The sequence below is a fragment of the Vanessa tameamea genome, chromosome 4 (genome assembly GCF_037043105.1).
Source record: "Vanessa tameamea isolate UH-Manoa-2023 chromosome 4, ilVanTame1 primary haplotype, whole genome shotgun sequence".
Lineage (NCBI taxonomy): Eukaryota > Metazoa > Arthropoda > Insecta > Lepidoptera > Nymphalidae > Vanessa > Vanessa tameamea.
The window spans coordinates 6,446,569-6,461,194 of record NC_087312.1 but is presented as its reverse complement, the minus strand read 5'-3'; the positions used below and the strand labels follow the sequence as shown (position 1 = coordinate 6,461,194).

Below are 14,626 nucleotides of genomic sequence, written 5' to 3'. Positions count from 1 at the left end.
ACAGTTTGCTAATAAATGCAGGTATTTTATTACTGTACAGTGTACATATAGGACTATAGGTACCTGGTGTATTGTGTATCTTTATGAGTTATTCTCATTTCTTTTGTCTCCTTTGATTATTGCACGCAGTTAGTTTCGTCTATTTGGTATATTAAGTATTAAAACATGTTGAAATTGTGTAATCAACCAAATTTTAAACCATGTAATCAAAAGTATGTCAAGAATACGTTTTTTGGTAAGATGAGAATATTTTTTTTGGTGTGCGCTTATGCTTATAAATAACTGTAAACAATGTGTTGATGTTGCTATATAAACAGGTATTGTAACTGTTATGGAAATTTCCGTCATGATTACACGTATATGAGTGCCGATAAGCAATGATATGCATTTTATAAAAAGTTTCATGTTTTCTTTGTTAGGTGGCAATGCTCAAATCGGCAAGCCTATTCACAATACGCCATCAGTAAAATATCCTCAAGTTGCATCTCTCAAGCTGCCTACCAATGTTGTTAACATAAATGAAGCTGAAATGGCTAGATTTTCTCCTTTAAGGGAAAGAGATTTATTAGGACCTGTCATAAATGCTTATAACATAAAGCATGAGAGGCCCGTATTTGATATAACTCTACAGTATGATCCACATATTAATAAATATGACTGCAGAGGTGCTGTTAGTTTGTCATCATCCATGCAGAGTAATGTTCCAAGTCCATTTAGCGGCAACCACACTCATTTGAACATGCCAGGATCACAGTGGGGTCAAGGGTATAAGTATTTATCGGACCACCTGCAGAATGCTCATTACCTCACTTTAAGAAATGAATATCGTGGAAAATTGTACAATAAAGGTATAGTTAATACTTATATCTAATTTTATTTAGGATAAAGTTAATTTTTAGAGTTATTTTTATTAAGTTTATAATTAGTAAATATGTTTATTTTTTATCATTAATGTTAAAAACATCAAAAAACTTTTGTTCATAATATATTTTCAATATTAATTATGAATTAAAAATAGGGTGGGTAAATATTTTTAGTATTTTTTTAGAATTAAAATTTATTATTAGAATAATATATATTTAAAAAAATATAAGTTATAAGAACTTATGTTGCATCATGGAATATAAAATAAGTTTAACGAGACATTAATTGCTTTTGTGGGGTATTTTCTTATCATTATTAATACCAAAACATAAACAAAGGAGATTTTCATTTGCTAACAGCTTAATTGCTTATTTAAAATTGATAAGTGAATGTTAATTTCATTATGTATATTTGTCCAAAGCATAGTTATAACAATTGGAGCAAGGAACATGAGCACAGAAAACAGTCCTACATTGAGTGCTAAAGAAAAATTAAAAAAAGCTGTCAAAGATTATGGTTCAACCGTTATAGTATTTCATGTAACAATATCTCTTCTGTCTCTGGGTGGATGTTACATCCTTGTTTCTAGGTATGTGGTGTTGTAAATAATGGCCTATTAAATTGTACTATTCATTTCGAAATTAGCTTTTTTTGTATTTATTATATATGCTATAAAACATTAAAACTATTTTTGTAAAAGTTATTGCTTATTTTGCCATTTTAAATTTAACCAAAATTTCACTATAAAAATAAAAAATGATGATATAGAAATTAAGGTACATACAATTTTTCATTTAACATTTTTATTGTGTTATGTCTCAAGAGTTTACAATATTGTTGTTGAATTAATCTTTTAACTATTTGCATGTTTTTTTTATGTGTGTTTGTATATTTTTATCAGCTTTCGATAAATTATTACATTCTCTTTATTCTAGGCTGTGTTCAATAGATTATAAATTAAATGTAGATATCATATTACATTTCATATAATATTGTTAGGAAATAGGAATGACAAGTAGCAACACCAGTGACGTGCCCATAAAAAGGAATGTCAAACAAATGTCAGGGAGTATTTGCTCATCGGTCATCGGAGGGTTCACACGATTTGGCTGTGTCAAATTAATTCTTTATTTTCTATCATTTAATAATTTACTTATGAGTTGCTAATGATTAATTATTTTTGGGAAATAGATTGTTTAACTTATTTAGTTAACATTATGTTATTCATAGCTGATATTTAATAATTTTTTTTATAAAGAAATCACTTCTGGTTCCTAAAAATATATTTATTATGCTGGAAGTAATTCAATTGATATAACTTTAATCATAAAATTTTTATATTTATAAAGTTTCATAAAAACTATACACATCACATATTATTTTTATCTATTATGATATTTCTAGCAATCTTAGTAGTATAAGTCTATAAAAGTAAAGTAAAAAAATTATTAGCTTTTGTTTGTAAAACTATTTATATATTTTTTTGTTTCAGTGGAGTAGACGTAATGGCAATACTGAAGTATTTTAATATTGGTGAAGGAGCACTCCTAAATGCAGTTACATCAAATGCAGGAACTTTTGTTATAGCATATGGAGTCCATAAAATATTTGCACCTGCAAGAATAGCTATGACATTAACAGCGACCCCATTTATTGTTCGTTATTTGAGAAATATTGGTTTTTTAAAGCGCAATAATGGAATAGGTGGTGGGAAATAAAACTATTTATGAAGAATATGCCTTTTATTTAACTTTTAAATCATGACATTGGTGACTAAATAATTCACATTATTATAATTATTACTTTTAATTGTATATATTTTGAAGTAAAATTTGATAAATTTAAGTCATTTGTAATACAATAACTATTTAAAGAAGCAGTTAACAAGAGTATGAGGATAGTACTTTCGTACTCATAGATATAATTTTTTATAAATATTTGATTAAAAGGAAAATATTAGCTTTGGCCTTTTTAATATTTAATGTATAAGATAACATACTAAATAATTAAAATAATTATATATTTATTTATTTCTAATCTAAAATTCATTATTATATAAAACTAGCAACCCACCCCGGCTTAGCACTGGTGCTGATACTAAATATACTACAGAATGTCTTACAACGTTACAACGGTCACAGTTTTTCAGACATTAGACAATACCAACCGCTATGTTCCTGCGTTTTAAATCTTTTATATCTTCAAAAATATTCATTTAAATTACATGCTGTAAAGGGCCATATTGATCTATATTAAATGTACAATGTGTTTAAGGTACTTAATTGAATAAGGATTAATGCTGTATTGCTTAAAATCGCTTCGAAAATAAGCCATTATTTCTCGTATAATGTAAAGGAAAAAAAATGGTTATTGTGGGTTATCCCTAAGAGATAGACATACCATCGCGGACTTTTTTGAAGAAGTTTTTTAAGGTCTACAATACTGTAGTACATTTTTTTGATCTCAAATGATGGCTGAACCCTACGGGATTCATCATCATCAGCCATCATTTGCAATGAATGCGCAAAAAATGTGTTTATTTAAGACATCAATTTAGAAACTTCTAAAATTATCAGTGTTTCTCTACTATATTGTGCATGTATTATATATATAAACCTTCCTCTTGAATCAATCTATCTATTAAAAAGACCGCATCAAAATCCATTGTGTAATTAAAGATCTAAGCATACATAGGGACAGACAGCGGTAAGCGACTTTGTTTTATACTATGTAATGATTTAACCTTATCAAAATAAATCATGCCCTTTGAACTACATATATATTTGGATAAGCAGTTTTAGATGAATTAGATATTTAAAAGAAAACAAGCAAAATCAATTCATGTAGCTTGCAACGCTACATATTTATTAAATGAAAATTGTTGCATAATACATTAAGACGAATACATTGATGGACATGTGGTAACACTCCAATTTACATCATTACATATTTACAATTGAAATGTAAATATTTGTAATTTAAAAAATTCTAAATGTATCTCTTGATGAGTATTCTTGGACTCAAGCTACACTTCCCATTTCATTTGGTGGCATCGGCGTGAGGAAAATTTCAAGTGTTGCCTTCCCGGCCTTTCTTTCTTCTGTACATAGCATTTCAGGCCTTTGTTCACAAATTTTAAAATCAAAATCAGACATAATCACAAATGTTACTGAGGCGATAGAGACCTGGAAGGTAAAGTGCCCTAATGATGATATCCTTAAGGAAGTTACAAAACAAAAACTTTGGGATTCGCCATTGGTCCACGTTACACTACACAGTTTGACACAAAATTTAACAAGTGCCCAAAACCGTGCCAGGCTTCTAGCTTTATCAACCGAAGAGTCAAGTCACTGGTTGAATTCATTACCCTCTAAAAATCTTGGAACACTTTTAGATAATGAATGTTTCCGCATATCAATTGGTCTCCGACTGGGAACATCGCTGTGCTCTGAGCACAGATGCCCGTGTGGAAAGGAGGTGGACTCTTTCGGTTTACATGGTCTCTCTTGCCCAAGGAGTTCAGGCACGGCTTTTCCGCCACGGTTCTCTTATACTTATACAATAAAAAGGGCTCTTGCCACCATCGACGTTCCTGCTCTTACAGAGCCTCGTGGAATTAGTCGCGATGATGGTAAGAGACTTGATGGATTAACATTGGTTCCCTGGGAACGAGGATGGGCCCTTGTGTGGGACGCTACATGCGTTGACACGTTGGCCCCGCCTCATATCCGAGAAATAATGTGAAGAGCCGGTGTAGCTGCGAAAAAAGCTGAAGCAAAAAAAAGATCTAAATATTCGTGTCTTATGTCAAATTATTTTTTTGTCCCATTTGCTGTCGAAACACTTGGCTCTTGGAGTAATGGTGCAAAAAGCTTCATCAAAAGTATAACACCTCGCCTTATTGCCTCCACTGGTGACAGGAGGGCTGGTTCGTTTTTAGCCTAGAGGATCGGAATTGCGATTCAATGAGGAAATGCTGCTAGCATTCTTGCCACCATTCCACGAGGTCAAGATTTATACAGTAACTATTTTTAATTCATATTTGTATATATATTTAAGCACTTAATGTTATCAATTCTTATAATTAGTTACTATATATGATTACTTATGTACCATATTGAAATTGCTTATTCATTAAAATTGGGATTTTTTATGGAACGAAGTTCTTTTACGCGTCTTACTGTGGAGTGAACTCACCTAACGAAAAGGCGTAATGCCCCACCAGGCGACTTTCCCTCTTTTTCTCTTTCTACATTATATACGGGTTAATATAACATTGTTTAAACGTAGTTTTTCTTATTTTTTTATTTCACAGGGTATTTTCATAATAATTTTATTGCTTCTCATCTATTCATTTTGAATCGTTGTTAATTTATTCCAATGTGTCTACCATTTAATACATAATATTGAGTAAATGCAATTTCCTGGGCTGTATACCCTAAAACTGACCCTAATGAAAATATTCCTACTCTTTCCTTCTTATTTCTGTAGCGAAGACCAAATTCTAAAAGCAACAAGAGTACGAAAACATATTTATATTATATTGATTTAAAATGCTATAACTTGTGACTTAACATAACATATTAAGAGCAAAAAAAGTTGTTTTAACAACTTTCTAATATTAATATAAATATTATTCAGTTATTTTTTTTATAACTGAGACTACTTTCACTTTTCACTTATTGAAGTGAACTTTATTAAAAAAAAACACAATTACAAAATCAATATTCTAATACCGCTTATCTTTTGGTTGTTTTAAACAGCTTTCAATTCAATTTATTTTAGTCAAGCAGCGTACTAATGGCGTTCTATGGTAAAGGTAAAAAATCTTTAGAACTTTTATAATATAAGTATCAAAATTGATGATTATAACATTGATTGAATTCACACTTGTTTTTAACGATTCCATAATTATGAAAATTATTCTGGAATGAAATAAATGTTCGTACCTAGCAACACTGGTCGCCTACTCATCTCGTTGTACAATTTGTGTATTTCAGCGCTGTATAACTATCGATAGTTTGACTATCGATAGTTGACCTCGAAAACTATTCAGGATATCGATAGTACTATCGATAGTATCGTTTTGATCAATACTATCGATAGTATCGATAGCTCTCTGACGCAATACTATTGATTACGGCAATACTATCGATACTATCGATAGTATCGCTAGCTCTCTGTAAGCAATACTATTGGTAGCAGCGATACTATTGATACTATCGATAGTTTAGGTTAAAAGTAAGATTATCGATAGTATTGCTCATAGGGAGCTGTCGATTCTATCGGTACTATCGATAGTCGACTATCGATATGCAACACTAGTGTATTTGTAATATATATGTATACTTGTCCATTTGTCCAAGATGGTTTTATGTGTATTCAAAGAGCATAAAACCACTATGTTATATTCATATCGTATAAGTTTACCATTAGTGTAATGCGTATTTCTTCGAGAATGATTGTTGTCAAATGTTTATGTAATGACTTTTTAATAGTAAAGAAAAAAGTCCATTACTTGTGAAATCGTAATACTAGTACCAAGATATAAAAATATGTTTTGCAGCAATTTATTAAACAATATATAATGTAGAACTATGCCATTCCTCAACTTGTATTATTACAATAACTACTAAGTAGGTACCTACTTCACACACTATTGTTTAGTGGCGGCTTCAGGCTAAGAGTCTAATACTAACAAACCGCTGTCTTCATACGACCGAAATCTATTCGTATTACTAGCATCATTTTTATGTGCCGATGGCTCTATATATTTTTATTTAACATAACGATAAAAGGTTCCAAATTAAAGCATACATTTGTTTGGTTCAGTTCTGGACATTCGTGAGACGTGAATGCAACGAAAATCTTGTTACACTTTATTAAAATTACTTCTATTCTTAAACGTAACTAATAAAATAATGTCAGTGCCTAATATTCCCGTAGAAGACACGAATGTTTTGCTAAATTCCAACCTAGACCAATGGTAAATATAATTAAATTTCTTTTTGTATTTAATTACCTACTTAAATGAACTAACAAAAATGTGAATTTGAAATTGACCATTGTGATACTGCTAGACGTCAATAACATTAAATATGATAAGAATGTCAAATGCTCAGTAGAGTGGGTAAACATGTAATATAATTGTTTATACTTACTGATAATACCTACATTTATACATTACATACATTTTTAATGTAGTATTTCATTCATTACAATTCAAGTTAGTAGGTCTAACCAGTAATTATTTCTACTAGCTATGTTTCGACGTATTTTTCTTTTAAATATTCTTACATTACAATGTTTTATTTTATTATTTCATATAAATATCACGGGCACCAATGGGTAAGTTTAGCTTAAATAAAAAAAAAACAAAAATTTACTTGTAATGGTATTTTCAAGTTGGTGAAGATTTGGGACCTTTTAGTATATATGTCTAACTATATACTTACTTATATTAATTTTATTTTAATATATTTTAACATCATCTATTTAAATTCCATCACAATAATTATAATATTCAATTTTTATCATTATAATAAATTCATTATTTAGTTTAGTATGAATTATAGCAATACATGTACTAATGTTATTAATATTATTTCACAGCAGTATTTCGGGTACAGATGAAAAGTACTTATTTGATTTTACAAAAACAGACGATGTTGATGGTTGGCAGGAACAATCTGATACTGTTCGCAGTGTTGGAATGTCGAAAGCAGTATTCGTGATACTTAAGAATTCTGAATTTAGAAGAGCGATATTTTTTGCCTTACTTAATCCTCAGCCAAACGGCGCAGGATTTGCTGGTATACGAGCTCTTGGCTCATATGACTTATCCGGACTTACAAAATTAAGCCTCCTTTGTAGAGGACAAGGTCAATTCAGTGGATTTAAAGTAGTTTTGAGACATAAAGGACTGAATAATGAGCCCAATTTTTCGTTCGAACAATATTTTCAGGTTTGTATCATTTTATAACGACATATAAATAATTCCAGAATGCGTTTTATCAATTATTTAAATTATTATAAAAAAAAAATTAATACGTATTATTACTGTATATATATTGTTTGGAAATTACAGGCTCCCAAAGACGAATTTGCTGTACGTACGTTACCATTCTCGGAATTCAAAGCTTATTACAGAGGGAAACGTGTTAATAACAACGAGACCTTGGATTTATCACAAGTGACCAGTATTGGTATTCAGATGTACGGTGGAGTTTATCAAACGGTCAAACAAAAAGGACCAGCAACTTTAGAAATCGATTGGATAAAAGCTGAATAAACTTATACATTTGAAAATAATAATAGATAAAGAACTCGTTATTTAGTGTCGCAAAATAATTAATGTAATAATAAAACTATGTAATTCAAAAGCTGATTGTTTGTTTTAACAAAATAAAAATTTAACGCTTCATTTAATCGATGTAATTTTTTTTCTGACTTAATATTTATTATATAAGCCAGCATAATTGTAAGCAAGGAATAATTACTAACTCCAACATATTCGACTTGCAAAAGTTTGACAATTTACACAATTATATTTAATTTACAAGCAAGGAGAATTTTGTTTAGACAAAATCATAACTAAAATATATAGTACCTACCCTAAATAGTAGGTAGACATTAGTTTCATAAGCGGATATAAAAACATAACTAGTTTTGCATGAATATCTCAGTAAGTTTATTGGGATTCTTTCTTAGTTTATTTGATTCAAGTCTAGTTCTTAGGTTTAAATATCGAGTGGAATAATAAGTCATTGGTTTTTTTGCCTAAACTCGATCATATCGAATTGCCGCGATTGAACATAAGACCGCAAATCAGTAGATTTGAGCGCTATAATAATTATATCCATTTGGCCAATCCCTTGGTATAAACAAAGAGGATAAAAGTCACATAACAGCCTGTAAATGTTTCACAGCTGGGCTAAGACATCTATTTTGTGAAGATTGAGTTTTCCTACCACACAGCTGCAATGCGAGTTAGTTGGATACACATATGGTTTTTTACCTTACGAAATTAAAAGTGGATAATCGTTATTTATTATTAAAAATAATTGCGCTTTCTCAAGGGCAACATCAGGTATTTTTCTAATTGAAACGTAGTTTTATATAATTTTTGAGAGCAACCTTGTAAATTTTACTACAATAATCCAAATCTAGTATGCATGTATCATACACGTCGCATCACTCTTTATAAATAGATGACAATTATAGTGACAAAAAAAATAAAGGATTGATAGAATTTATAGGGTAGGGTATTAAATTCTATAATGTTATATACTTTTGAGTAAAACGACTAAATTTATAGGTACCTACTTTTTCATTCCAATGAGAAAATAAAATACTTCAAAGTTTGATGAAATCACATATAATGTGTTATTATATTGCCTAAAATACAGAACACCACTAGATATCCTAAATAAAAATGTTAACTCAATAGTCTTTATTACATTTAAATTGCTTTGCAGTAAATGCTTAAATTGTACGTAGTTTATCGTTGTCGAGTTGGTAGAAGCAACGTGAGTGCTGTCATCGCGTCAGGAAACAGGGAGTGGTAATTGACGAGAGGCACATATGCTGCGGTGATGACGCGACCTGCAAACCATCGCCCGTGTAGGGAGTTGACCGACGCCACAGCAGTTGCTATAGTTGGGCATTTGCAATAAACATTCCCTTGGGGGGAGGCTTTGTCAACATACACATGTAACACACCTCCATGTTTATTGCACTCGCTGATAACATCATCTCTGATTTCAATATCCCAACTTGGATTTGTTTCTCTGTAATAAAAAGAAGAAGAATAATGCAATTATTTGAAAAATAATATGATCTTCTTTTTTTAATTTCTTTGTTTATTAAGTATGCATGAATAATTACTGTTATATCAACTAGGGATGTTAGGGAGCTCCGTAACCGAATCCGAAATTAAAGTTTCGGATAAAATCGGATAGGGGCGGAGCCTAATTGAGACATATTATGACAAGTTGTTTTGAACGACCGGGCGCATCCAACACACAAACCGCGCGCATTGATTGTTTTCTTCTGTTGTCACCTTATCATACTTGCAACTAACTTAGCAATTTTACATTCACAAATAGTTCGACAAATTGAAACAAAGGTGTTGTGTTACGTAATTGAAATTGAATTGGTACAAAATGCGTCCTATCTGAAATATTAAGCGCAAGTGACGAAGAAGAGCAAAATATAGGTGGTGATGATGATGATACAGTCCACAATAAATTAATTGTTAAAAAATCATTACAATACAATAGAGAGAAAAGGTTGACACTCAGTGAAAATCTACTTTTATGGTGGAAAATGCATACCAAGTAGAACAGTTTAAGTACTTTAGTAAGACAGTACCTCGGTAGGATACACCAATTAGGGTGTACCGGTGACACCACTTCCTATCAAATGGTGACATAAAAATAAAACCATTTTATTACCTATTTGTATTTTACTTTTATAATTCCTTAAAAATTTAATATCCGTAACTGAAATTATCCGAAACTAACGGATAATAATCTGGTATAATAATCATTCCTATATCCGTAACCAACCCGTATCCGAAATTTCATATCCATAACATCCCTAATATCAACATATAAATAAATTTGTGTCATTAACACAAAACCAGATTTTGTCACATTAATTATAACAAACTTTTTTTTAAAGTAATAACGTCTTGAATACATACGTGGCTGGGTCAAACATATTATTGAGCATGAAGCATTGAGTTGCTATTGGTGGAGCAACTTGTGGTTGTGGTGCAACTAGGGTTGATCCTGCACCCATGAGCACAGAAGCAGCAGCTGGAGGTATCTATTAATATAAAAAGTTATTTTTGAAAAATCAATAATGATATATCTTATGTTTTAATTATTGAAGTAAATTACAACATACTTTTACTATAAAAAAATATTATCCACACCCAAACTCAATGATACTCTACTAAAATAAAGGCACAATTTCTTATTTTTCTAAAAATAAAACCAAACAAATATTAGTGCTGAGCAACATTCTTTATCTTAACCAAGCAATACTACTACTTGTTTCTTTATAAACATCACAACTTACCTGTAACCCAGTGCCTTCTGCAAGTTTGAACATGAGTTGCAAACGTCCCGTTGCACCAAGATCGACACCAGCTCTGTCTAGCTCATCTGCATCAAAGCGTGTACTAGAGCCTCCATCTGTTCTTTCTGTTACATTACCCACTTTCATGGGTCTGCCTGCTAATTCAAATCCATTTAGTTGTTCCATAGCTTTTTTTGCATCAGGTGCATGATGAAACTGAAAAAATAATTTAGTGATATATTTCCTTGAAACATTGCTCATAATTACAATTATATGATTAATATGAAAATTACTGTTAGAAATCCATAGCCCTTGCTTTTTCCTGTGTCAGGATCAGTCATTAATTGAATGTGATCTATTTTGCCAAAAGGTTCAAATATTCCCCTTAACATATCTTCAGTGATATTAAAATGTAAGGATCCAACATACAATCTTGTTGGTCCATTGCTAGTTTTTGGTGCCAAATTTGGCAATGTATTTCCTACTCTATTTTTCTCAGCCTGTGTATGTTGAACGATTATTGGTACACCAAGTAATTTTTGCCCTGTAAGTCCAAGTGCCTAAAATAAAAACAATTATAAATTAAACCAAATTCATAACATCATGGCTAAATAAATGAATGAATATTTCTTTTCAATAATTACCAATGGTACAGATTCAGCATCCTTAAATTCGATATACGCTATTCCCTTAAATCTTCTGGTTTTGTTACATGTAATAAGTCTGACATCTCTTACTTTACCAACCGAGGAGAAAAATTCTTCTAGATCCTTGGCTCGAATACGTTGAGATAATTGCATGCAAAACACTGTACGTAAATCTCTCTCTTCAGGTGGCAAGTCATCAAGTTTAGGCTCAACACCTCTTGATTTAGACCTGTATTCAGTCCTTTCTTTCTCATCACTACGCTCCTTTTTGTTGGACCGCCGGTCTCTACTCCGGTCGCGTTCTCGACTGCGCTCTTTATCCTTACTATTACGTCGTTTTTCTTTTTCTCTCTCACGTTCCTTTTCCTTGTCGCGATCTTTATCTTTGTTACTGCGGTCTTTATCGCGATCACGACGGTCACGATCTCGGTCTCTATCACGTTCTCTGTCCTTCTTGTCATCTCTATCCCTTGATCGGCGTGAATCCTTATCCTTATCCTTATCACGTGATCTTTTTCCATCTTTTGATCTGCTTCTTCTACAAAGTTTAAGTTAATTTTTATATTCAAATTTTTATACTCGAACAACATAGTCCTGAAACTTAATTAAATAATCAACTCTTACCGTCGACTGCTTTCCTTTTCTTTGTCTCTGTGCTTATCAGAATACTTGTCCGACCGATGTTTTGAAGAGGAAGTGTTATCCTGTCACACAAAGCACAAGGTAGAAGCAGCGCCACAGCAACACACGCCGAGTGAATAAATAAAAATAGCATTAGTTTATTGAATAAGTTGTATGAAACAATTTGTGTTTTCATTAATGACATTGAAAGAAATATGTCATTTGATGAAAATCACATATGTGGTTTGTTTCCTATACTACAGACGACTGCTTTCACAATCATTGTTCATCCTAGAGGTGGTTGTTCAAGTCGGTCCCTGGTCTACACTTACCATTTGGAAAACCACTGACTAATGATGTACACAGCGCTAACATCACACAGGGATACTTCTGTAAAAGATTTACGACCCATCAGCGCATGGTCTGTTTCAATTTTTAAATACTGACTTGCAATGCATTTTCTATTAAAATGTTATGTTTAAAATATATTTCATAAATTAATGTAAGATGAAAAAATTAAGTATAGTATAGTCGATACCTCATTTCGGTCAGGTCGGTGAAGTATGCTGGACAATTACCACAAAGTTCTATAAATACAAGAAATGATTCGCAAGTTTAATTTTGTTTTATAAATTTTCAGTGCCTACATAACTGTTCAAAGATGCCATTTATACTCTATTTTGGACATCTTTAATCAGTTTAACCCATAGAGTTAAAATGTTTAAAGCACCAGATGCTTATATTTTGCATAAAAAGTTTATGATTTATTATAGTAGGTCTACAGATTTACTATGATTTTATGTACCATATAATGTGTTAACTAAACAATTGATACTGAAATTTGAAATGAAACGAGAAATTTTTATATTTGCCATTTGGAAAATAGAAAATGTTTATCAAAGAGGTAAATTTAGATAAGAAAGAGTAATTTTAATTACAATAAAAAATGTATGTTTTATATGCTTATAATATATCTATAGAAAATAAGTATACTTTTGGAACAGTTTATCAATTAACTATTTTTTTTAAATATATATGATATAGAAATTAATTTAATCTATTTATTTAATTACTTTTACTACATGACAATTTTTTTAATAAAAAATTATAAGGATAGAAAAGATCTATTTGCTTACCGATTTATTATACGGCGCTTCTAGCATGGCCTCAACATCTAAATCTTCAGCCATCCTGAAATAAAATTCGACAATTAATTACATGAGTTTTCTGTTCAATGTTAAACTACATAATAAAAAAAGAACATACGTAATCGTTTATATATAAGAATTATGTATAGTCGTTTTATGATACTTTAACTTTATATCTGGAAATATTACATGAAGGACTAAATTGAGTACAGCGATTTTGAGATCCAAGTTTTGACTAATTTACAAATGGTTAACATTAAAATGACAAATTAATGGAAATATGATTAATATACAGAAAAGAAAGAACCTAAAAATTATATTTCTGAAATAATGCCATGTTGATGTCAAATTTAGAATTACAAAATGGCGTACACATTGCTGGATTTTTCCATTGCTCCAATGATTTTAGATTTATTTAATTTATACATAATTTACCTTAGAATATAATTGTCCGTTGTTAGTTGGACAAAATTGTAATATTTGAATATATGACTTCGAGCAATAATCTGTAAATAAAAAGTAGAAACTCAACGCTTTCCTTTAAAAAATATTAGTTAAAGATACGCGTTGACGGCTGACAGTTGACAACTTGAGTCTTGCGTTGCTTGACAGTAGATAGATAAATTTTGAATAGAGTAGTATTTTATATATCAACTTTATTCAGGCAAGTGATGTGTTTGCTAGTGTTGTTATGACTCAATAATGAATGAATTATGACTAATGGTAATGAAGAACAATTTAGTATTATTTATGATTTACCGATATACATGAATATGTACAATTTGTTTGGGTAAATGTTTTATTTTCTATCAATATATTCATTATATCTGAACTTCGAAAATAGTGTGTATTTTTATTCGAATTTCATTGATATTATGTATAACTCAATTTCATATTAAACTAGTTACCTCGAAATTTTTTGTTATTAGTTAACTCCTTATACTTTGATACTTACGTAAACATTATAATATTTACAGTGTATAGTAAAATAAAATTCCCCATCCTAATATTTTGAACAGGTACAATAAATTGAAATTCATTTAGTTAAATCATGTTTAAGTTAATATGAATGTCGATTTCCACAACATAGTAGTTAATGGACTTAATAGTCTTAAAAAAACTACATTGGTACTGTGTGTGTTATGTATTAAAAGCCTTATTTATATGAATTACTAAGATTTATTAAAAATTATAATAATATACTATTGAAGCCATGATGTCGAATATATTTTCAAATCATCAGGTTATCGAAAAAAAAAT

The 14,626-nt window shown here is 30.5% G+C and overlaps 3 protein-coding genes across 11 annotated transcripts in view; 2 read left to right on the top strand and 1 right to left on the bottom strand.

Moving 5' to 3' along the window:
* Positions 1 to 2,598, top strand: part of LOC113394605 (uncharacterized) — an 81,481-nt gene extending 78,883 nt beyond the window's left edge. The window contains exons 2-5 of the mRNA XM_026631992.2: positions 62 to 235; positions 420 to 848; positions 1,291 to 1,453; positions 2,357 to 2,598. Of these exons, the coding sequence (XP_026487777.1) occupies positions 166 to 235; positions 420 to 848; positions 1,291 to 1,453; positions 2,357 to 2,582 (888 nt within the window). The 5' untranslated portion in view covers positions 62 to 165 and the 3' untranslated portion in view covers positions 2,583 to 2,598. The remainder of the gene's footprint in view (positions 1 to 61; positions 236 to 419; positions 849 to 1,290; positions 1,454 to 2,356) is intronic.
* Positions 2,599 to 6,681: 4,083 nt separating this feature from the next.
* On the top strand, positions 6,682 to 8,160 carry LOC113394608 (uncharacterized). Of its 4 annotated transcripts, none has more exons than XM_026631997.2 (3): positions 6,682 to 6,850; positions 7,477 to 7,828; positions 7,952 to 8,160. In XM_026631997.2, the coding sequence occupies exons 1-3, from the start codon at positions 6,720 to 6,722 to the stop codon at positions 8,153 to 8,155; spliced, it is 687 nt and encodes a 228-aa protein (XP_026487782.1). In that variant the 5' UTR covers positions 6,682 to 6,719; the 3' UTR covers positions 8,156 to 8,160. The 4 variants fall into 4 exon arrangements, with proteins under 4 accessions (XP_026487782.1, XP_026487785.1, XP_026487784.2 ...); XM_026632000.2 differs by having other exon boundaries at positions 6,722 to 6,850; positions 7,480 to 7,828; XM_026631999.2 differs by lacking the exon at positions 6,682 to 6,850 and adding an exon at positions 6,910 to 7,212 and having other exon boundaries at positions 7,480 to 7,828.
* Positions 8,161 to 9,227: 1,067 nt separating this feature from the next.
* LOC113394589 (RNA-binding protein 39) lies at positions 9,228 to 13,965 on the bottom strand. Of its 6 annotated transcripts, XM_026631958.2 has the most exons (10): positions 13,802 to 13,965; positions 13,355 to 13,409; positions 12,757 to 12,805; positions 12,551 to 12,608; positions 12,222 to 12,301; positions 11,595 to 12,135; positions 11,244 to 11,510; positions 10,951 to 11,166; positions 10,571 to 10,695; positions 9,228 to 9,653 (listed from the first exon to the last, which is right to left on the bottom strand). In XM_026631958.2, the coding sequence occupies exons 4-10, from the start codon at positions 12,551 to 12,553 to the stop codon at positions 9,365 to 9,367; spliced, it is 1,521 nt and encodes a 506-aa protein (XP_026487743.1). In that variant the 5' UTR covers positions 12,554 to 12,608; positions 12,757 to 12,805; positions 13,355 to 13,409; positions 13,802 to 13,965; the 3' UTR covers positions 9,228 to 9,364. The 6 variants fall into 6 exon arrangements, with proteins under 6 accessions (XP_026487743.1, XP_064076705.1, XP_026487744.1 ...); XM_064220635.1 differs by having other exon boundaries at positions 12,551 to 12,805; XM_026631959.2 differs by lacking the exon at positions 12,757 to 12,805.
* Between the last annotated feature and the right edge of the window lie 661 nt (positions 13,966 to 14,626).

Excerpts from the sequence above, each read along its gene's own strand:
- LOC113394589 (XM_026631955.2), bottom strand. The coding sequence starts at position 13,408 with ATGGCTGAAGATTTAGATGTTGAGGCCATGCTAGAAGCGCCGTATAAT. Across the intron at positions 12,302-13,354 it reads AAGCGCCGTATAATAAATCG|GATAACACTTCCTCTTCAAA; the intron begins GTAAGCAAATAG and ends TTTGTGTGACAG. Across the intron at positions 9,654-10,570 it reads AATATGTTTGACCCAGCCAC|AGAAACAAATCCAAGTTGGG; the intron begins GTATGTATTCAA and ends TTTTTATTACAG.
- LOC113394608 (XM_026631997.2), top strand. The coding sequence starts at position 6,720 with ATGCAACGAAAATCTTGTTACACTTTATTAAAATTACTTCTATTCTTA. Across the intron at positions 6,851-7,476 it reads AATTCCAACCTAGACCAATG|CAGTATTTCGGGTACAGATG; the intron begins GTAAATATAATT and ends ATTATTTCACAG. Across the intron at positions 7,829-7,951 it reads CGTTCGAACAATATTTTCAG|GCTCCCAAAGACGAATTTGC; the intron begins GTTTGTATCATT and ends TGGAAATTACAG.